This window comes from Trachemys scripta, chromosome 11, assembly GCF_013100865.1.
Source record: "Trachemys scripta elegans isolate TJP31775 chromosome 11, CAS_Tse_1.0, whole genome shotgun sequence".
Lineage (NCBI taxonomy): Eukaryota > Metazoa > Chordata > Testudines > Emydidae > Trachemys > Trachemys scripta.
Window position 1 is genome coordinate 3712906 of NC_048308.1, and position 22263 is coordinate 3735168.

The 22263-nt window shown below is 41.9% G+C and overlaps 1 protein-coding gene across 1 annotated transcript in view; it reads left to right on the forward strand.

Annotated features, from left to right (window-relative positions):
- The window catches only part of LOC117885095 (cytochrome P450 27C1), a 36567-nt gene extending 20801 nt beyond the window's left edge, over positions 1-15766 (forward strand). The window contains exons 6-9 of the mRNA XM_034786244.1: positions 2582-2748; positions 3749-3827; positions 11458-11661; positions 13138-15766. Of these exons, the coding sequence (XP_034642135.1) occupies positions 2582-2748; positions 3749-3827; positions 11458-11661; positions 13138-13254 (567 nt within the window). The 3' untranslated portion in view covers positions 13255-15766. The remainder of the gene's footprint in view (positions 1-2581; positions 2749-3748; positions 3828-11457; positions 11662-13137) is intronic.
- The last annotated feature ends 6497 nt before the right edge of the window (positions 15767-22263 follow it).

Here is a 22263-nt window from a genome sequence, read left to right on the forward strand (position 1 = left end):
CCAGTTTTGAAGAGGATGTGAAGGAGCTGGGAACCTGAGAGGAGACACTGTTTATATTACAATAACTCCTGTGTGTAGTTTGGCACAGCTGTCAGCCTCTTCAGAGAGGAGCAGCCCAGAACTGAGCTGTAGTGAAGGATGTTATATAAATAATAATGGAGATATCCTATCTCCTAGGACTGGAAGGGACCTTGAAAGGTCATCAAGTCCAGCCCCCTGCCTTCACTAGCAGGACCAAGTACTGATTTTGCCCCAGATCCCTAAGTGGCCTCCTCAAGGATTGAACTCACAACCCTGGGTTTAGCAGGCTAATGCTCAAACCACTGAGCTATCCCTCCCCGCCCCGGGGATGGGATGAAAGGCTAAAAGGAGGATTCTTGGGGTATTTCTACCCTGAAATGTAAGCCCAGGTTTGAATTCTGGCTGAAGCCTAATCTCCCTTCCATCTACACACAAATCGCACTAACCCAGGGCTATGACCCAGGGGCACCCCTGGGGCGGAGGGTCTGAACCTGAGTCAAGCTGGGTCCGATGGTTCAAGCCCTGTTGCTTTGCAGTGTGGCTGCAGCCCCCCTGAACTTAAGCGCAGGGAATCCGCAAAAAGTATTACACAATCCGACCAGCCAACTTTCTTTGTCCACTGGACAGTCTTTTGGTGGCCAGTCAAGTGTTCCCACACTGAACTATGAAAAAAAGGGCTAGAATGTACACATTTTGGGAGGGCTCAAGGAAGTCAGGGATATGGGTGGTTGGTTTTGGGCTTACATAATGCAGTGTAGACACTGGAGCCCCAGGTTGGGATCCAGGTTTCAACAATTCCTAACTTGGGGTTACAAATGAGTGTAGATGCTCAAGCCCTAGGTAAACAAACCTGTGGTCTGCTAACTCAAGTTCTACTAACCCTGGGCTTACATTGCAGAGTAGACACATTTGGGGACAGGATTTTAGGGGGGAGGGATAGCTCAGTGGTTTGAGCATTGGCCTGCTAAACCCAGGATTGTGAGTTCAATCCTTAAGGGGGCCACTTAGGGATCTGGGGCAAAATCAGTACTTGGTCCTGCTAGTGAAGGCAGGGGGCTGGACTCAATGACCTTTCAAGGTCCCTTCCAGTTCTAGGAGATGGGATATCTCCATTATTAAAAAAAAAAAATTAAAAATTTTCAGCATTGTGTCCTATTTTTGCAAATAAACACAAACTGAAAAGGTCACTGTCATGTCAAATTTGCTCTCTGATTCCAATTTGGTAAAGTTATACCAACAGAAATATTTCCATCCATTTGTTTTTACCAATATATTGTTGGCAACCCAAAAATTCCAACATTGTGCTAGTGCATGAGAACCTGAAAGTAAAACTGATTGGTAACTAACTATACAAAAATGAAACTGAATAATCTGTTTTCATTATACAAGCAGAGAAAAATGCAAACTCAAACCACATGAATGGTAAAAAAAATAAATTAGAGATTAAATCTTCTTTCTCTTTTAGTAATCTAAGGTATTATAAAAAAGGAAACTGCCTTGCTTGCCAAGGGACACTGAATCAATCAGTCTGGGAGGTATTCTGTCTGTGAAGAGGAGTTCTGAGCGAAGGAGGTTCAGAAGAGGCTTCTGTATCTTCTTTTTGGATGTGGTAACGGGTGGTCTCCCACACACACATGCACCTGCACCAACTTCAGTCATTTAGCTGGTGTGGAGAAGGATGGGGCAATGGCTCCTGTTCTTGTGTCCTATTCCTGCCTTTGTGTGGTTATGCAGGGCAAGCCACACTCGGGATTTATGATTTTTAATCTGCCAGTGTCTCTTTAAATGCCTCATTCTGTACAGTCTTTCATGATCATTAGTATCATTCATGTTTGATTTGTTTTCTTTGAATATGCCATTTTAAAGGAAACCGCTCTCATGAAGAGAGTAAAAAGGTGAATTATGCTGGTTTGTTTTAAACTCTGATTTATACACACACTCCCCTTAAGCGTTGAGAGGAAAACTTTCCATAGGAGGTAGAATTATGTCATATTAGTGCTACAGTAGTTTTCAACTGCTGGAAAATGCATATTGTGTTACAGCATCACTTACTAAATGATGAGATATAATCCTAGAAATGATAATGGCAATGTTCTCATTAGTAGGATTCTGTGAGGAGAATGCAATATGCTTACAGCGGGTGGAAATGCTCTGCGTAGCATTCTATCATTCTGTCTCCTGCAGAATATTTTTGTTGGGAGGAAAAGCACAGCAGTAACTGAGAACTAGCTATTAATTTCATCCATTCATGTTTATAGCTTTTGTGTTACATATATCATTTTGTAGTTTACTTTTCCTGTCGCTTTTTGATCTTTCACTGGTAGAAATATGGAGGAGGGATAGTTCTGGTGTTTTTCCAGGTGGAAAAGGGCTGAGATAGAGGATGATGTAGACTGATTCATGCCCTGTTACTCATAGTCCTTTTGTTTTATAACGGTGTGTGTACATAGTGAATCCTTAGTTGAAAACTGCTTGTTTTTCCTGGCATTGAATTAAACATTTGTAGCTACTTTCATTATTTTTTTCTTTTTCCTGATAATGTTGGCGGTTTCTTTCTTAGACTTCTTTCACTTTGTCCTGGGCAACATACTTGTTGGCAAAGTATCCTGAAGTTCAGCAATCTGTGTATGAAGAGATAGTCAATAATCTGGGAAAAGATCAAGTTCCCACTTCAGATGATGTTCCCAAATTGCCAATGATTAGAGGCCTGCTCAAAGAAACCCTGAGGTAAGTGAAACTTTTAATTATCAACTTGCAGTTATCTGCCAGTTTCTTTCTGGTTATAGTGATTCTTGTGTCCAAGCTAAAATATGTATTCAGTTGGTGGTGGTGGCTGCTATTATTTTTATTCATTGTATCACCAGTATACCAAGTGCATTCTGAGCAATTTAATATCATACATAGCACCTATATAATGATTTATGTTTTCTAAGTGCTGTATAAATATTAACTAATTAATGCTCACAGTGTTCCTGTAAGATAGATCATTAAGAGCTTGACTGTGCCATTAGAGCACTGGTCACTGTGAGGGACTGTGAAACCACACTACCTCAGCAGGAGTTCTGGAGAAGTTGTACCTCGGAGAGTACTGGGAGAGTGTGCCCACTGCAACAATTCTTGAGGCCATGGACGCATAACCTACTTCTCCCTTTTAGGGGTGGCTAGCTCTGCTAGCCAGGAGCAGTCCCTGTGCTCATGGAAGTAAAATGACAGAAGTATCATTATCCCTATTTCACAGATGGAGAAACTCAGGCAGCGAGATTAATTTATCATGTTAAGGATACCCATTATTTCACTTTTGTTTGCAATGTTGTTGTAACTGTGTTAGTCCCAGAATATTAGCGAGACAAGATGGGTGAGGTGATACCTTTTATTGGACCAGCTTCCGTTGGTGAAAAAGAAAAGCTTTAGAGCTTACGCAGAACTCTTCTTCACATCCGGAAAAGATACTTTAGTCCAATAAAAGATATTACCTCACCCATCTTGTGTCTCATTATTTCTCTGGCAGAGCCAAAATTAGAACTACAGAGATACTAGCAACTAGTCTTATAGAGACTAATAGACCATGGTGCCCCACACTCTTTTGGTCCCCAACAGAATCCATACTTGCTACAATTCTTTTCGCTCTGAGTGTATGTTAATGTGGTAGCTAAACTGGATCCTTTGTAAACCTTTGTAAATTTTATAAATTAGAGATGCTGAATCCCTCCTTAACATTTGTCTGTAGGTTATTCCCAGTATTGCCAGGAAATGGTAGAGTGACACAAGAAGACTTGGTTGTTGGAGGATACTTGATACCTAAAGGGGTGAGTTGTGTGATGGTCTTATGGAGGGAGAGGAACAGATTTTCTTCATAGAATCATAGAAATGTTGGGCTGGAGAGGACTTCAAGAGGTCATCTTCTATCTCTAACCCTATCTCCTATAGGGATATCCCTATCATGCTGGGGCAGGATAAATATACCTAGACCAATCCTGACAGATGTATGTCTTTATGTATAGAAAGTCGTCCATTAAGACAGAATTACACTGGTGTGACTTTGCAGGATATCATCAAAGATGGGAGTGCAGGAAAGAGGAACTTATAATAGTGTTCATTTATGTGGAAAAAGATAATTTAATCATTGACGATGTTTTTTACCTGAATCCTGATGTAAATGTGAGTGTTTTCCTTATTAGAAGGACTGGTTCTCACCCTCTGATGAACCTTTCCGTTTTGGCTTTACTCTTCAGTACCCTAGAAACAAAGAGGGCTGCTGATAAATTTGTATTAGGATGTTATGATTAGGTTTCAAAACTAGAGAACATTTTATTATTTTTGTAAATTAGTGTAATTTGGGGTATCAATCTCATTCTGTCAGGAGAGATGAATTTCTGTTTTAATTATGATCCTAGCCAAGGTATAAAATTAGGACTACAAACTAACCTCAGTTCACAGTGGAACTCTCACTGATACCATTTGGAGACTTACGCAAGATGAAGGGTAGAATATGCCTTTACAAAGTAACTAAACTTAGAAGGCCTGATTCTCATTTACGTTAAGGCTCCCTGACACTGCTGTGGAAGAGTTAAGTGGCCTTTTAAATGGATGTAAATGTAATTTGCTCCCACTTTAAAATCCTTTTATGTTGTCAGAGCAAAGTAAAAGGGCCTTAGTGTAAAGAATCAGACCCTTGCGTTCTTAACATTCTTTATTATTTATCTATTATTGCATTCAGCATCTCTCTTGATAACATGATCACCTTTAGTACTGCCACTATTTCCGATCTCTGTTTTCCTTTCTTCTACATTCTCATTTCTATTTCTCTCCTTTTCCACTGTCTTGGCCTGAATCCACAAAGGAACTTAGGAGTTACCTGGAAAATCACTGGAACAATGAGATCCACATCTGAGTTAGGCACCTAGGCTCCCTATACAATGAAGCTGCCTAAGCTAGCCAATGGGAAATTCTGACAAGAGTGGTATGTCCTAAGTTCGTCCATTTCATGGAGATAGGCACCTAAATCTGGGCTGCAGGGAGGCACCTATCTTTACTAGTGATCCACAAACAGGAACCGCTCTGCTGCAGTCAGGCCTCGTCATTTATTGTGAGAATGAATTAGGCATCTGTCTCACTCCACACAAACATCTGGAGGAAGAGGAGGAAAGAGTGGTGCCAACCTTATAACCCAGTGGTTAGAGCACTCACTTGGGATGTGGGAGATACAGTTTCAATTCCCCCCTTTACCTGATAGGGAGAAAGGAGGTGGGAAGGGTTCTCCCCCGCTCTCAGACAGTGCTCTAACCACTGAGTGATGGGTTATTTTGATGTGGGGCTCCCTCAATCCCTCTTGTTCAAGCTGTTGCGCTTTAAATCAATAGTTTGTCAGCGTGCCAAAGAGAGAGTGAGAATAATTTTATAGCCTGGTGTGCTGAGCACCGGCCTGGCAGGTGGGAGACCGATGGTCCATCCCCCTTTGTGGATATGAGCCTTTGTGTCTGTCTCCTCCTGTCTCCATCTTGCATTTCTCTTCCTGACACAATTCCCAGTTCTGTACCTGTGCCTTCCCCATCCCATCTGCTCTAAAATAATCATCTGTTAAATAATTAATGCTGACCTTTACAATGTCATAAATAGACTTTAATAGACAACCCATGAGGTTAACGAGGGAGCTGGGGAATCTACATCCCTCGAAGTTATTGTTTCACAATGTCTGCAGACTTCAGAATTGCACTGATTTACACCTGGTTCAAGTTATTTTCAAAGTCATGAGGTTAAAAATTTAATTAAAAAAAAAATGAAAGCTTAGATTTTGCAGAATCTGAGTGTGGCATGTGGGCCACAAAAATACATTGCACCGGGAGTGGGTTTGGCTCATGAGTTGTGTGTTTGAAACCACTGGTTTAATTCTGATATATGTTCGCAAAATAGATCAGAATGTTTCTGAAGGAGTGATGCAACTGCCTGTTGTGTCATCCCTTATGGCTAAATTCTGCTCTTAGATGTACACATGTGGCTTCTGTTCATTGGTCTTTTTATATTATAAGTTGTGATGTATGTTCTTTGCCATGCTATCTCCTGTTGTGTCACCTCCTGAGGCCAAATTCCACTGTTACACTGGTGTGAATTAAGAGTTAATCTGTTGAAGTCAGTGAAGATATGCAGGATTTACACCAAAGTAGTTGAGAACAAAATCTAGTCTCCAATTTCTTTTTTTATAAATGCAGTTCTTCAAGTGATGTCCCTGTGGGTGTTCCAATGTAGGTGCAGCAGCACCCCCTATGGCTGGGAATGGAGATCTTCACCAGCAGTGCCCATCGGACTGCACATGTGCAACTCCCCTCTTTTGCGCTGTGCACAGGACGTATATGTAGCACTGTGCAGTCTGACTGCCCCCACTTCCTTCACTACCACCTTTGGTCTGGGACAGACTCAACTAGCAGAGCGCACTTCTCCTATTCCCTCATAGAGATTGCCTTGCCTAATAGTGTAGTTAGTATTTTCCTCCTCTTCTTTCTCCTTCTAGCTAAAGAAAATATATATGTTTTTGTTTTAACTTTATCTTTACAGTTCTTCTCATAGTTTAGGTTTCTGTTTTTCTCACTTCCCCCACCTTTCCCGACCAGGAAGCCTTTTCCCTTCACCCTTATGCCCGTCTCTCCCAAATAAATTTGTTAGTCTCTAAGCTGCCACAAGTACTCCTGTTCTTTTTGCGGATACAGACTAACACGGCTACTACTCTGAAAAGTTTAAGAGTGCGTTTCATGTGGGGCTGCCTTCTCAATAATGGACAGCCACCTGCAGCATATCTGCTGTCTGGAGACACTGCCTCGCCTGAAACCCAGAGCCAGAAAGGACAGGGACATTAGATTGAAACTTCTCCTCATGGAGAGATCGCTACATCCAGCATCGGGCCCGGGCCCGGACTCTTCCCCAGAGAGGTCCTCACACTCTGCCAGGTCATCTGCTGACCCCCATTCTCCATGCCCTGTGAAGAGAAAGTCATCCTGTGATCGTGCAGATGACAAGCAACGGGCTTCCTCCTCCTCACACTCTGAGGCACATCCTGCCAGAACACTGTCCCTGGCTAGGTTGGTGGCCTCAACCTCATTTGACAAGAGACGTAGCTCCAGGGCTTGTCTGAGTACCTCTGGTACAGGCTCAAAGAAACAGTTTAAATACCCTTTCCGGCCAGACCTTCAGACCTCGATGCCATTTCCCAGCTCTGAGGAGTGAGGCAGCCCGATGAAACTGTTGGCACCGAGTAAGTCCTCGGCACCATTAAAATCGTTGGCACCGGCCAAGTAACCAACACCAATCAAATCATTGACACTGAAAACTTTGGCACTAGGCAAGTCTTCGGCACTGGCCAAGTCATCGGCTAAGTCTCTGGAGCCATCTTCTGAAATTTCAGGGACATTCACCCTCTCATCAGCAACGTGTATTACAAAGGCACCAATGATGCTCCTTTCCCCTCCACAAGACTTCAGATACTCTAAAGACCTGCTGATATCTGACACTCCGGAGTCTCCACTTCTTTGATAGGATCTCCCCCCACTTTTGCCTTCCTCTCCGGATTCACAACATTCCTTCCTCTCTTCGCTGAGGACAGCACCTCCCTTCCCCCGGGAAGAGGAGGAGGACTCTATTGTTCCCTTGACGACTTGACAATTTGCACTGGCTTATCCTCACTCTGGCCCCCAATCCTGGCAGGGACCACTGTGGATGCAGCCATATGTACCACTCCCACCAAACTGGCCATATTGGGACCCTTGGGCTACAGGGCACAATTCAGGAACCTCCCAGAGAGCAAAGTCGGAGACCTACACCTCTCCCTTCTCCATCAGTCTCTCGCCCTCAGGAAGTTGAAACACCACCAGTACCAAATGAGAAGGAAGAACAGGAGGAAGAGCAGGAAGAGGAGGCTCCCCCAACTTTAAATTTTTCATCCTTCTCACCTGACAAGGCGATTATGCCTCTACCCCCTACATCTGCTGACGACTTCAGGCACTTTCAAGATCTATTCCATAGGATGGTGTATTCCCTCCAGATACCATTGGAGGAAGTCAAAGACCAGCAGTATAAACTGCTGGACATTCTCCACACATCCTCTTCCTCAGAGAGCAGACTACTGATTAATGAAGCGCTTCTCGAACCTGCGAAGGTTCTATGGCAAGGTCCTCGTAGTAGTCGTGGCCTTCCTAAGAAAACAAGAACTCATCATTTTTCCATACTTGGACGACTGTCTCCTCAAGGCCCTTTCTGAAATCAACACTCTAAGCTGTCCATATAACAATGGACCTGTTCACAAAGCTAGGCCTCGTCGTTAACCTAGAAAAGTCCATTCTAATGCTAGTACAACAGTTGGAATTCATCAGTACACAGTTGGATGCCATACATGCCAGAACCTTCCTACCACCTCACAGATTCTCGGCTATAACAGATCTGGTATCCGCCGCACGGATCTGCCCCCAGATCTCTGCATGAATGTGCCTCCAATTTCTAGGCCACATGGCAGTGACCATGTTTGTGGTCAGGCACGCAAGACTGCACATGCAATGTCTTCAAGCATGGCTCTGTATCGTATACCTCCCCCACAAACACATTATTCACAAACTTTTATCCATGTTGAGGCGAGTCAAGGACTCACCGCTGTGGTGGACACAGCCCAGCAATGTCTTTGTTGGAGTTCCTTTCCTACAACCATCACTGACTATGATACTAAACACCAATGCCTCCCTAATCAGTTGGAGAGTGCATCTACACGAATACACAGTGCAGGGCAGATGGTTGTCCACCAAATCTACTTTAGACATCATTCTCCTAGAGCTACGAGCAGTTTTCAATGCCTGCTGACATTTCCTACCTCTTCTCAAATATCATACCATAAGAGTGATGATGGACAATCTCACCTGCATGTATTACATCAACAGGCAGGGTGGAGTGAGGTCCCACTCTTTATGCTCGGAAGCAATCAAATTGTGGAACTGGTATATCCAGAATAACATCTCCATTTCAGCCGCATACCTCCCAGAACACCAGAACACAACCGCAGACACATTGAGCAGGATGTTCTTGCACGATCAGGAGTGGGAGGGGAGCTGGATATGTGAGCACTTCACCCCATATTCAGCCAATGGGGCCATCCCAGGATAGATCTCTTGGGCACTCAACACAATGCCCGCTGCCCTCAATTCTGTTCCAGAGCAGGACTGGGGCGCGGATTGCTGGGACACACATTCCTTGTAACCTGGGACACACCACTCCTTTATGCCTTCCCTCCTTTTCTCCTATTCCAAGTACTTTGCAAAATACAGGAGTACCAAGCTCATGTCATACTAATAACTCCAACATGGCCACAACAGGTCTGGTATATTTACCTTCTATGCATGATGGTATGCTGACGGATCTCTCTCTACCTAAAACTGTGGCTCCTCTCACAGGACACAGGATGCATTCTCCATCCCAATCCACAGATGCTCCACCTCAAAGCCTGGCTCCTCTGTGGTTCTGGGGTCCAGAAATAACCTGCTCAGACAAAATCAAACAAATACTTTTGAATAGCAGGCGTGACACAACCAGACACATTCAAAAATGGACTAGATTTCACTGCTGATGCACCTCACATCAGGTGGACGCAGCACACTCTCCATTGCCACTTAGTCTTGACTACATGCTACACCTTAAACAGCCAGGATTGGTCAATAGCTCTATTAGGCTACACTTGGCGGCAATCACTACTTTTCACTCCCCCATTGATGGCCACTCTGCCTTCACACAGCTGCTCATGAAGCGCTTGTTGAGGGGTATTCAAAATCTCTATCGCCATATACAAGACTTGACCGTGGCCTGGGCCCTTGCCTAGTCCTACGTTCTCCGACTAGGTGCCTGTTTGAACCAATGGCAACCCGTTCTTACATACACCTATCAATGAAAATGACCTTTCTTTTCACCATCATTTCTGCTAAGCAGGTAGGCGAATTCACAGCCCTCATGGTATATCCACCATATACAGTGTTGTGTAAAGACAAAATTAAACTACGCCCACACCCAAGATTCTTACCTAAGGTCCCAACATCTTATCATTTCAATCTAACAATACACCTCCCTTGCTTCTTCCCAAAGCCTCACAGTAATCAACAGGAGGCAGCTCTACAAGCCTAGACGTGAGGCACGCATGAGCCTTCTACTTGGACAGGACTAAACCCTTCTGGAAATCACCATGATTATTCCTCTCCACCACCAAAAGATCCAGAGGCACTGATACACCTTTACCTCCATATAACGCTGTCCTCGGGAGTCAAAAAATCTTACCGCGTTATAGGTGAAACCGCGTTATATCGAACTCGCTTTGATCCACCGGAGTGCGCAGCCCCTTTTCCCCATCCCCTCCCCACCCCCCGGAGCACTGCTTTACCGCGTTATATCCGAATTTGTGTTATATCGGGTCGCGTTATATCAGGGTTAAGGTGTATATCAAAACAATGCCTCTCTAAATGGATCTCACAGTGTATGCATTTATCTTATGAACTCCATGATGGACAACCTCCTACCTCAATCAGAACACATTCCACACAATCATTATCTACCTCGTTTGCCTTTCTTAATAATGTCCCCATTAATGACATTTGTAAGGTTGCCAGATGGGCATCAACAGACACTTTTGCCTGGCACTACGCTATTATGCATGATGCTGCAGCGGATACTCTCCTTGGACATGCTGTCCTATCCTCGACAGTACATGTTGCTCCGACGCCCCAGCCTTCCAACTAGGGTCACTGCTTTATAGTCACCTACAGTGGAGCACCCATAGGGACATCACTCAAAGAAGAAAAGGTTACTCACCCTGTGCAGTAACTGAGATTCTTCGAGATGTGTGTCCCTATGGGTGCTCCACTACCCGCCCTCCTCCCCTCTGCTTCAGAGACGAAAATAGAAGCTCTGCGGCAGAGAATGAACTGGGGGTGGTCAGACCGCACAGCACTATATATACGTCCCGCACACAGTGCGAGAGAGGGGAGGTGCGCACGTGCAGTCTGACGGGCACTGCTGGTGAAGATCTCCGATCCCAGGTGCAGGGGGTGCTGCCACACCTACAGTGGAGCACCCATAGGGACGCACCTCTCAAAGAACCTCATTTACTGCACAAGGTGAGTAACCATTTCTTCCTCTTTTCTTTTGATTGTGTTAGGCAATACATATAGGAGAAAAACAGTATATAAAAGGGTGTATTTTCTGTTTATACAAACTCATGAGGAATCTTTTACTGAACCTAAAAGTTTTTGAAGATGATCTAATTTGAGCCAATGAGAAGGAGATCTAATTTTGAGATACCTGCTCTTTACATCATCTTTTTACCCATCATATTTCATGTTACAGAAACTATAACTCAATTATCATTATTACTGCTACATGTATCAGAATTAATTACAAATAAAATGTCATTTGTTTTCTCAGACCCAGTTAGCACTCTGTCATTATGCTACATCGTATGAGGAAGAGAATTTCCCAATGGCAAATGATTTCCGACCTGAGCGCTGGCTGAGGAAAGACAATATGGACAGAGTGGATAACTTTGGTTCCATCCCATTTGGTTATGGCATTCGCAGTTGTATAGGAAAAAGAATTGCAGAACTGGAAATTCACCTTGCACTGATTCAGGTGAGGAATCTGTGACAGTGTTATAAAGAGATAAAAATATATTAGTATCAGCTCTTTAATATGCAAACTGCCTCTGGACATCTTTTTATTTAAGAAAAGCTTTGTTTAAAGAATGCTGACCAGGCCCCAATCCTGCATTCTTTTTCATTAAGAATACACATGTGCTTAGAATTAAGCGTGTCAATAAAAAGCTACATTGCAGAAATAAACATTGTAAATCCCAGTTGTAGTACAAGCAAAATACATCCAATGTAAGATTACTAAGGAAATAAATTACTTTAGTATAGAAGGATTTTCATAAGTCAATTGCAACCTTTAAATGAAGGGCTCTCTTGGCATATGGCAGGATGGTTCTTTACTCAGTTATAGCATTTTGATTAAAACATTGTTGATTGAGAACAGCGGAGCATTTACCAGAAAGTGAAGTAGGTTTGTAATCCTGAGACTGAGGCAGACCATACTAACCAACATTCAAACCAAACATCCACTTTCTCTGTGTTTTCTCTGATCCCTGTATCTTCTTTTTCAGGCTTCTGCATGAATTCTTTTTGCTATTTTATATAGATAATTTTGTATTGTCTCCTGAGGTAGAGAAGGCTTTCCCATCAATTCCTACTTTATGTATCCATCTCCGAGAATCCCCCAAAAGATTTGGATCAGATTGAGCAATTAAAACACAAGGGTTTGAAATCTTTTTTTTTTTTTTTTTTTTTTTTTTACCATGACTTCACAGTCACAACTGATCTACTCGGATGTGCTCCAGTCATTTGTGTAATGCTCTGTAGCACTTCAAAAATGTTGCTGCCTCTCCCATGTGCTTTTTCTCATGCTACTTTAGTGGATGTATCATCGGCATCAATGCAATGGTCTAATATCAGCAGATTCACCTTGATTGAATGGCAGCCTGTTATTGTTATTCTGTTCTATCTAGATTCTTGTGTCATGCTCATCGCTTTATTATCCGAGCACTTGCATTAAGAAATGTGACCAACATCTGTCATGTTCTATTGTTCCATCCTCTGCCCAGGGGGAGAAGTGTGTGCAGTGGAGTATTTTGTTTTGGAATATTTTTAATTATATACACATGCTATATATTTGTTTGTGAGGCAAGGTCAGATATATGTGCCTTGCACTCAGAGAAGAAGGTGGATAGTCCTTAATTCCTGTGGGAGTTCTTTCCACAGTTTTAGGCCAGCCTCCGAAAAAGCTCTGTCTCTTGCACAGACAAGCTTTTCACTTATTGTAGAAAGTTCCATTGTGCCAGAGGAGCATAGTTGTCAACAATGTTCTCCATCCTGGAGCCAAGTTTCATTTTCCCTACAGAGTAATCTTGTTAAGCAGGTTCACTGGAACTGACAGCAAAGTTAGTGGTAGTGATGAACTCTAAGGAGTATTACTGCTTTTCTGTTTCTAGAATTATAAATTTGTATTTGTCGATTTATAAGCTTTCTAATATCAACATATGTCTCTTTTCAGCTGCTTCAAAATTTTGAGATCAAAATTTCTCCCAAAACTAAACCAGTCAAGGCCAAAACCCATGGACTTTTGACTCCTGGAGACTCCATCAATGTGAAATTTGCTGACAGGAAGTGAGATGCAAATGTTTAGGAAATTTTAGCGTACTCTTCTTGGAAATTGACTTGCATCTGATTGAAATATGATCGTTCTCTTGTCCATTGGCTTGTGGGCATTCTTCAAAATGATTAAGTCTTAGATGCTGACCTACTTCTAGAAATATGCAAGAGATGTTATCCCGTTCATAGAAGATAATTCCACAAGTTCACATGGAACTGTATGGAAATATAAACTTAAATACTTCCTTTTTGCACTGGGAGTTACCTTTTCCCTGGAGTAAGTTTTGGATGATAGCAATAGATGCACCGAAACAACAATATCAAGTTTAGACATAGCATATTGTCTTATGCTTTTGTTAGATTGCTTAGTCATGAAAGACGATCATTCCTGTGTGTCTGTGTGGTGATATATACTGTTCCCAAACCTGTATATAGATATGGTGATTGACAGTTTGTTGTCTTCAATGCCTTTTTTTTTTTTTTAATTCTCCCTCTTTAGTTAGTTTTAAAAAGCATTTACCTGACATGCATCAAAATAAAATTAATACAATCGTTTGAAACATAAAGATATTGTAAAAATATGTGGAAGATGCTGCCGGTTTGTTTAGACTCAACAATTAGGATCTGTTTTTAAAAATGTTGTTTTATAAAACATAAAGTGAATAGAAATAATAATTGCCCTATTCTGTTCATTGCCTTTGAAGCATTTCGTATTGGCCACAGTCGGAAGACAGGAGACTGAGCTAGATGAACAATTGGTCTGACCTAGTACGTCTGTTCTTATGTAAATGTGTCTGTAAAATTTAAAAGCATTTGTAAAAAAAAAAAAAAAAAAAACCTTTAAAAAACATATTTAAACACCATGTTGCAGAGTTGTGAACCCCAAACAGTGTTGTTGTTATGTTACCACACGAAAAGCAGAAAGTGAAATTAGATTGTTTCAGTGTTCCATTTGAGTAACATGCAAATAGCAAATAAACAAGAAAAATGATGGAAATACATTAGTTTACATATTTCCATTTCCTGTGACCTAAAATATTCCTTGTAACAGAAATGTTTTTAAAAATGGCAACAAAACCAAACACATATAATTTTTATCCTGATAGTCTCTTTTTAAAAGTAAGAACTGGAAAAACTCATTGTAATGTACTGCCTGCCCTCTGTAGGATGGATATGTGACTGCTACAAGGTTGATTGGTTTTAGATTAATTGACTATCTAGTGGCCAGTCTAAAAAGTGTATACTTTAAAGTTACATGATCTTTGACAGCTAGTGGAAAATATCTCTTGTATGTGGCTTCTGATCATTATGGCACCAATTTTACATTTATAAAAATATCCTTATTTGAGAGAACCCTGTACCTTGGAACTATTTGAGCTAAACCATTTTGCAAAAGAGCTCAAACCTATGTATTCTATAGTCAAAGTAACTATATAAAAATGTGTATAGTTAGCTATAAAAGTATCAGAATATTGATACTAAAATGTGAGATTGTGCAGAGGTAGTTTATTTAATGATGTTCATAAACCTTCTGACATGTTACATAGTTATTAAATTCAAGAAAACGTATTGTGAGGCTAATTTTCAAATTGGGATTCATTTTTTGGTCTTCACCCATCCGACTATCAAAAACAGGTTAACATGGGCTAAAAGCAAAATTATATTCTGTTATTCTTACTTTTGATTGTCTGCTGAATAATACTTCTGAGCTTTGTAGATACAGACACTCACTGTTCTAACTTGGGTGTTTTGGTTCTGTTTGTGAGGATTTGGCAACATTTATCCTTTCCATCGATATACTATGTAAAATGGACTTACAGATCAAAAATCTGATCTTGTTAGAATTTTAAGTTTGCACAGTGGCCCAATGAATTTTCTTGAAGAACTTTGAGCTGCTTTAGGCATTTTTATGTACCATAAGATCTGCAGGCAGTCTTTAGAATTCTTTTTGCAAGGTTTTCCTGTCTTGTGTGTTGGGTTGCTGGTTTTTGTTTTCTTTGTTTGGGAAGGTTTTTTCTAAGACTTCCCATTTTGCCCCTTTATTTTCTTTCCCAACATCACCTCCAGTGACCCCAGATCTGCACTGATCCTCCATTTGTCTGACAAGGACTGGACTAACCTTCCAGAGCCAATCTACGCATATCTGAGTGTCATCCAGAAGTAATTGCTTAGCAGAGGCACAAAACCTCTTCACCTACTGGGTTAAGCATGCTGCCTCCATTCCATTCCCAACATCTGTTGACCTATGATCAAGGGGCCAATTTCTGGATCCAAATTTGAATTCCTCCTGGGGCCTGCATTTTGCGCTGTCACATCACCACCAGTCTAGACCGATGATTGGTGTATTCTAATAATTTTGTTACATGGTGTCAATTCCAAGCTAATATTTCACAGTATAAGAGGGAAGAGGCATTCTAGAAATACTGATTAAAACATTTTCATAATTTCTTTTCATTAAAAAAGCTTGATTTGTTTTTGATAAAGACTCTGTCTGATTTGTCTGTTTCATATAGTAAAATATTTATAAAGAATGTACGAGCTCCTGTTCTCATTTCAAATTGTTGCTTACATTGGCACTTTCTTCTAGTATCTTAAAGCTTTGAACATACTGGAGGGAGGTGGAAGAGAGACCTTTCATATTAATGGCATCTTCATGTGTTGGGCAGTTACTGGAATAAATACAAATAAATATTGAGTTATTAATTTTCTAATCAATATAGAAAATTGGCATTTTAAAGCTACACAGAGGCTGAAGTAGATGCCAGCAGCCAAAGAGTTTGAAAATGAATCACTTATAAGCATCATGATTCAAGAATTTGTTGCTAATGGGGCATTGGCAAATTAAAGAACACTGAAGTAATTTTTTCCTCTTGATCGTAATGCTTTCTTAGAAACTTCAGTTTATTTCTTTTCAAAGTCACACCACCACACACATTGTTTAAGGACTGCTTTTGTTTAACTGCTTCAGTTTAAATATTGTCTGCTGGATTTATACACTGGGCTGAGAGAATAAACTCTAGCATTATTTAGTTTAGAATAAATGTTAAAGGGGGCTTGTCACAGGGCGGCTGGCCCCTTCAAGTGCAGCAGGTCCAGTTCCCATGATGAGTAGGCGGGGCTTAATGAGGGGCCGGGCAACACCTGAATTAAAAGATAAGAAAAGAGCTGCACCCAGGTCCCTAAAAAAGGAAGGAAGATATAAAACAGCCATCCCAGAAACAGGCTGGAAGAGGAGACTGGGGGAAGGCACTGAATAGAGCTGCAGGAGGGAAGTTGGCTCCTGTAGTGATTACCAGGACAGGGGTCAAAAAGAGAATAGTTGGGAAGCTACTTGAAACCACTTGGAAAGAAAGTCGGCCCAGAGAGGGCAGGTAGGGAATATGAAAACACTGTGATTACACCTGGCTGGAAAGAGATCATTTTGGTTGACTGCTTCATTTATGAAGTGACTCGGAGCCCATGCCAAGGAAACAGGAATAGAATGCCTGAAGAACCAAGCACAGAAAAGAGATTGACCCAGGACTTTAAGTTGGGACACTACGGTTTGTTTTAAGGCTGTGGGCAGAGTTATTTGGACCATTAATAAATAAACCTACAACAGGGGATGCTTTCTCATTTAAAAAGGTGGCGGTGGAGTAATTGCTGAGACTCTTGAGGACAGGGTGTAACCATGGCTGTGGCCTGTTGGGTTATACTTGGCCAGCAGAGCAAGCTTGAAAACTGCACCCTCTGTGATAGGGCATAAGTAGGGTATTGACATTTGGAAGGGTATAGTGGAACAAGATAACTGCTTTCTTTTGATGCTGTTCTGGAATGTTAAAAAGGGGGATCACTCCAAATCACAGAAGTAATGAAGGAAAATATTTCTTCACGTAGCCAATATGTGGAATTCAGTGCTACAGGGACTCGTATGGCTGCCATCTCCCTTGTATGCCATGGCCTTATCATCTTTAATGTATTTAGTCCCTCAACACCCCTGAGAGGTAGGGAATTTCCATTTTATAGATGGGGAACTGAGGCACAGATCGGCTAAGTGCCATGCAAGGTGTCACAGGAAGTCTAGGGCAGTGTGACGGGGTGTGCATACCTCACACTAGGCAAGAAAGGGTTAACCCAACTGTGACAGGTTGGATCACAGAAACCCTCTTGGGAGTTGCCACCTGATGTGCCAAGACTACTTCTGCCCCTGCTTTCCCTGCCAGCTCGGGACCCCAGCACCCTATCTTGCTGAGCCAGACACTCCCGTTTTCTCTAACAAAGACTCAGGGTCTGAATTACCTGCAATAAAGCTGCAGGTTTACCTGAAAGCAGCTAACAAAAGTGTTCCTGTAGATGCCCAACTCCGAATGGGGTCTAAACCCAAATAAATCCGTTTTACCTTGTATAAAGATTTTACAGGGAAAACTCATAAATTGTTTGCCCTCTATAACACTGATAGAGAGATATGCACACTTGTTTGCTCCCCCAGGTATTAATACATACTCCGAGTTAATTAATAAGTAAAAAGTGATTTTATTAAATACCGAAAGTAGGATTTAAGTGGTTCCAAGTAGTAACAGACAGAACAAAGTAAGTCACCAAGCAAAATAAAATAAAACGCGCAAATCTATGTCTAATCAAACTGAATACAGATAAGATCCTCACCAGTTCCAGAATGCTCCTTTTTACAGACTAATCTCCTTTTAGCCTGGGTCAGCAATCACTCTCACCCCTTGCAGTCACTTTCCTTTATTCCAGTTTCTTCCAAGTATCCTGGGGAGTGGAGAGACTCTCTCTTTAGCCAGCTGAAGACAAAATGGAGGGGTCTCCCAGGGGTTTAAATAGACTTTCTCTTTTGGGTGGAGACCCCCTCCTAACTCCTATGCAAAGTCTAGCTCCAAGATGGAATTTAGGAGTCACCTGGGCAAGTCACATGTCCTTGCATGACTCACAGTTTTTACAGGTAGCATCCATTGTTTACATGCTACCTTGAACATCCTCAAGTAGATTGGAGCATTTCAAGATCCATTGTCCTTTAAGTGTTTCTTGATTAGGTTCTTAATTTCAACATTCCTTTCTCCAGGAACTGACCAAATGCTCTACTAAGGTTATTTAGAAATCAAGCCAGTACACAGCCAACATTCGTAACATTCATAACTTCGAATACAAAAATGATACATGCATACAAATAAGATTAATACAGTCAGTAGATCATAACCTTTACGGAGATATGTTACATGGCATATGTAGCATAAAACACATTCTAAGCATATTTCCATATACTGCTGCCTCTGTATAAAAGGGAGCAGTCCAGCTCATTCTAGGCTGACCTCCAGGGCGGAAGGACATTTGGTGGAGGCTCCTGCCCAGGAGCCACTTCAGATCTTGACTGCTGGAACCAGAGATCCTGAGGACCAGACCGGAGACCTATTGCCTGAGGCCAACCAGCTGGAGTCAGAATCCCAGGTAGCTATCTATACTGAGGAGCTTGGAGGCCCCAACAAGGTACGGACCCCAGCTTCAGGAGACACAGTAGGAAGTGGCCCGGGGAGGCGGTGTGAGTGATATCTCCCACCTGAGGAAGGTCAGTGTGTTGCAGTAGGATCCCTGCTGACAGGGTGGTGACCATACTTGCCACTGACAGGCCCCTGGGCTGGGACCCAGTGGAGCAGGGAGAGCCTGGGTCCCCCTACCCCAGCCATCAGCCTCCCCTTTCCCCCCCGTGTGGCAGACCCTGACTCTGACTATTAGGCCCCACAGCCCTGAACCCCAAGGGCAGTTGTATTGACTCTGGCTACTAGGCCGTGCTGCCCTGAACTCCAAGGGCAGTTATATTGACTCTGGCCATTAAGCCACACAGCCCTGATCCCCAGGGCAGTCATACTGATTCTGGTCATTGGGCCGCAACGCCCTGACCCCAAGGGCATCCATATTGACTCTGGCCATTAGGCCACACAGCCCTGATCCCCAGGGAAGCCATAGTGACTCTGGCCATCGGGTCGTGCTGCTCTCAGCCCAGGGATAGTCGGGTAGACTGTAATTCCGGTAGTATCAGAACCCCGACTTGCCCCAAAGGGGACAGGGTGTGCATACCCTGCAACAGGCAGAGCAGGGAATTGAACCTGGTTTTCCTAAATCTTAAGCTAGAGTTCTAACCACTGGGCCAGAAAAGATATTATAAGTTTATAATCATTAATAAAATTTGTAGTGAATAATTTAAGATTAAATGATACAGAATTATCAAACTGCATACTTTGAGGTATAAAAGTATTAAAAGGGTCACAAAAGCATTTTATTCTATCTTGTATTGCATGGTCCACGGGGCTAAGGAGCAAATCTAGTCTGCTGTATCCTAACTGATTATTTTGGGTGAACTCTAGGGAGATCTATGGGGGACGGAAAGAATACTTCCTACAAGACTGTGAACCAACAGTGGAGCCATTCCATGAAACTTACTCTCGCCTAATGCCCGGTGTACACCCCAGGGCACTACCCCATCATTTTATTGAGGGCAGGAAAGAATTGGAGGAAATGGCCAAAAGGATCCTCCAGTCCTCAACATGCCCATCCTCTGAACTGTTCTGACTCCGATCTCAAACTCACCCCATGCATGGCCAGAGACGGAATCCCCACAGAGTTGGCTTCTGCACAGTGCGGAAGATGTGCTCTCTCTAAAAGACACTTAACAGACCCTGCATTCCTAGTGCCCCAAACTGCATAGGTTCCATTGACCTGCAGTAAATGGCTGCTTGTACGCATGGAAATAAGAACAGAGTTTGCATCTAGCTACATGGGAGGCTTTTTTCACCTCCTTCTGAAGCATCAGGTATTAATTAGTAGAGACAATATTTTTCAGTTTTACTTTTTACTTAGGGTAAATAGATAATTTTCTTTTCAGATGAAAAGTCAAACATTTACTCAAAACTTTGTGGGCTTGGTTTTTGCAGTTGTTTTGATTCCATAATGTAGTGAGCTGACACAGATCATCAGTTGAAAAGTCGCTGAAGGAGCATATGGTAATTACTTTATGTATTTACAGCCCATGGGCTCATCTGATCTGAATGATGTGTTTATCTGATTATACAACAGATTCAGATTATAAGATTCCTTTTTTTTTAAAGTGCATTCTTAGCCCTTATAGTTTTAAAGAAAACTTTTCAAAGATGACCCCACATAGTGCTTAGTCAATCTAAAAGAACAGCTCTGAACAGCATTCATTTCAATGGGCTATTGTCTTTTAAGACTAACAATAACCTAAGGACAAGAATTTCAAATAATTTAGGTGTGCAAGTATGCACCTTATTTGCATTTACCACTATTGTGTACAAATATCATATAACTGCTTGTTAAAATGCCCAAAAGGCAGAATCAGAAGCAGTTATAAAGTACTTTTAATATTTTTTCCCACTGATGTTGAATGCAACATAAATTTACTGCTATACAGCCATGTTTTTGAAGTGTTAACTAATTGTGCCTCAAATTTTGGGTGCCCAACTATTGTGCTTGATTTTCAGAGATACTTAAGACCGACAGCTCACAAGGGAAACTTGCAAAAGGGACTTTATTCTCTACTGTCTTGCACCTTGCTTAGTCATTTATTCCCATGCAAAGAAGATGTAAAATGCTACAAAATTAGAATGGTACCACTTTCCAGTCTCTTTGAACAGGTATAAATGTCGATGCAAGACTGGAGAATCAGTCCCGCTTTTCCTAGGTATTGGTTAGTGAAAGAGCCAGGACACTAGACTTGATGGTCTGAGTTTTGAATATCAATTCTGTGTCCTATAGATTGCATATAATCAAGCAAGGCATTCTTATTGCTTGCTGGAAACTGTATGAGAGAAAATTTTAGGAGATTGGTCCAAAATAGAACACACTTGAATCCTAACTCTTGGCCTACAGATGTAGATTGTAATGCTCCAATTTCAACCATACTAAAGTCAATAAATAAATTTAGTGGAATAAGTATACTATAATAGTGTAATTCTACATCCATACACAGGAAAGGAGGTTTGCACAGGTATTAAACCTGATACCGTAACCTCCTCTTATCCCTCCCCCAGTAGTATTCATTAATCAAACAAAAAGAACAGGAGTACTTGTGGCACCTTAGAGACTAACAAATTTATTAGAGCATAAGCTTTCGTGGGCTACAGCCCACTTCTTCGGATGCATATAGAGTGAAACATATATTGAGGAGAAATATATACACACATACAGAGAGCATGAACAGGTGGGAGTTGTCTTACCAACTCTGAGAGGCCAATTAAGTAAGAGAAAAAAACTTTTGAAGTGATAATCAAGATAGCTCAGTACAGAGAGTTTGATAAGAAGCAAGTGTGAGAATACTTACAAGGGGAGATAGATTCAATGTTTGTAATGGCTCAGCCATTCCCAGTCCTTATTTAATCCTGATTGTGTCTAGGCAGACGAAGAAGTTTGCATGTGAGGGGGTATGTATAGATTCATTTGTTTGGTATATATTAGTTATGTTCCATTTGGGGACTCATTTCAGGATGTTTCAATGGATGGCACTTTTATCTCAGTAGTGCCCACCTCCTCTCTGGGACCCCTGAGGTAAGGAAGCATTATCATCCCCACTTATAGATGGGAAATTGAGGCACAGAGAGGCTAAATGACTTGCCCAAGGTCACACACGAAGTCTGTGGCAGACCAGGCAATTGAACCTGGGTTTCCCCTGTCCCAGGCCAGTTCCTCAACCAATGGGCCATTGTTTCTCCCCTTCTTTTTGGATAAGAAGGAAAAAATAAATGCAAGTGTTGTGCGGATATTTTTAAAAATGGATTTCATCTGAGAACTTCCAAAATGTAATTTGTCTCCGAAAGTATAGTATAGATTATTTTCCATTGTGTGGTCTTGTAGTACCACTAGGTGGCACTGTCCTCACAGTATTCCATTGCTCAATTGATGCAGGATATCTTTAAGAAGAAAAACCGTACGTAAAATAAACCAAAACAAGTAGCGTATACTACTTTCCCTTCTGTAGCCAGATCTAAACCTCTGTACTACAGATGAGTTCAGTTCTCCA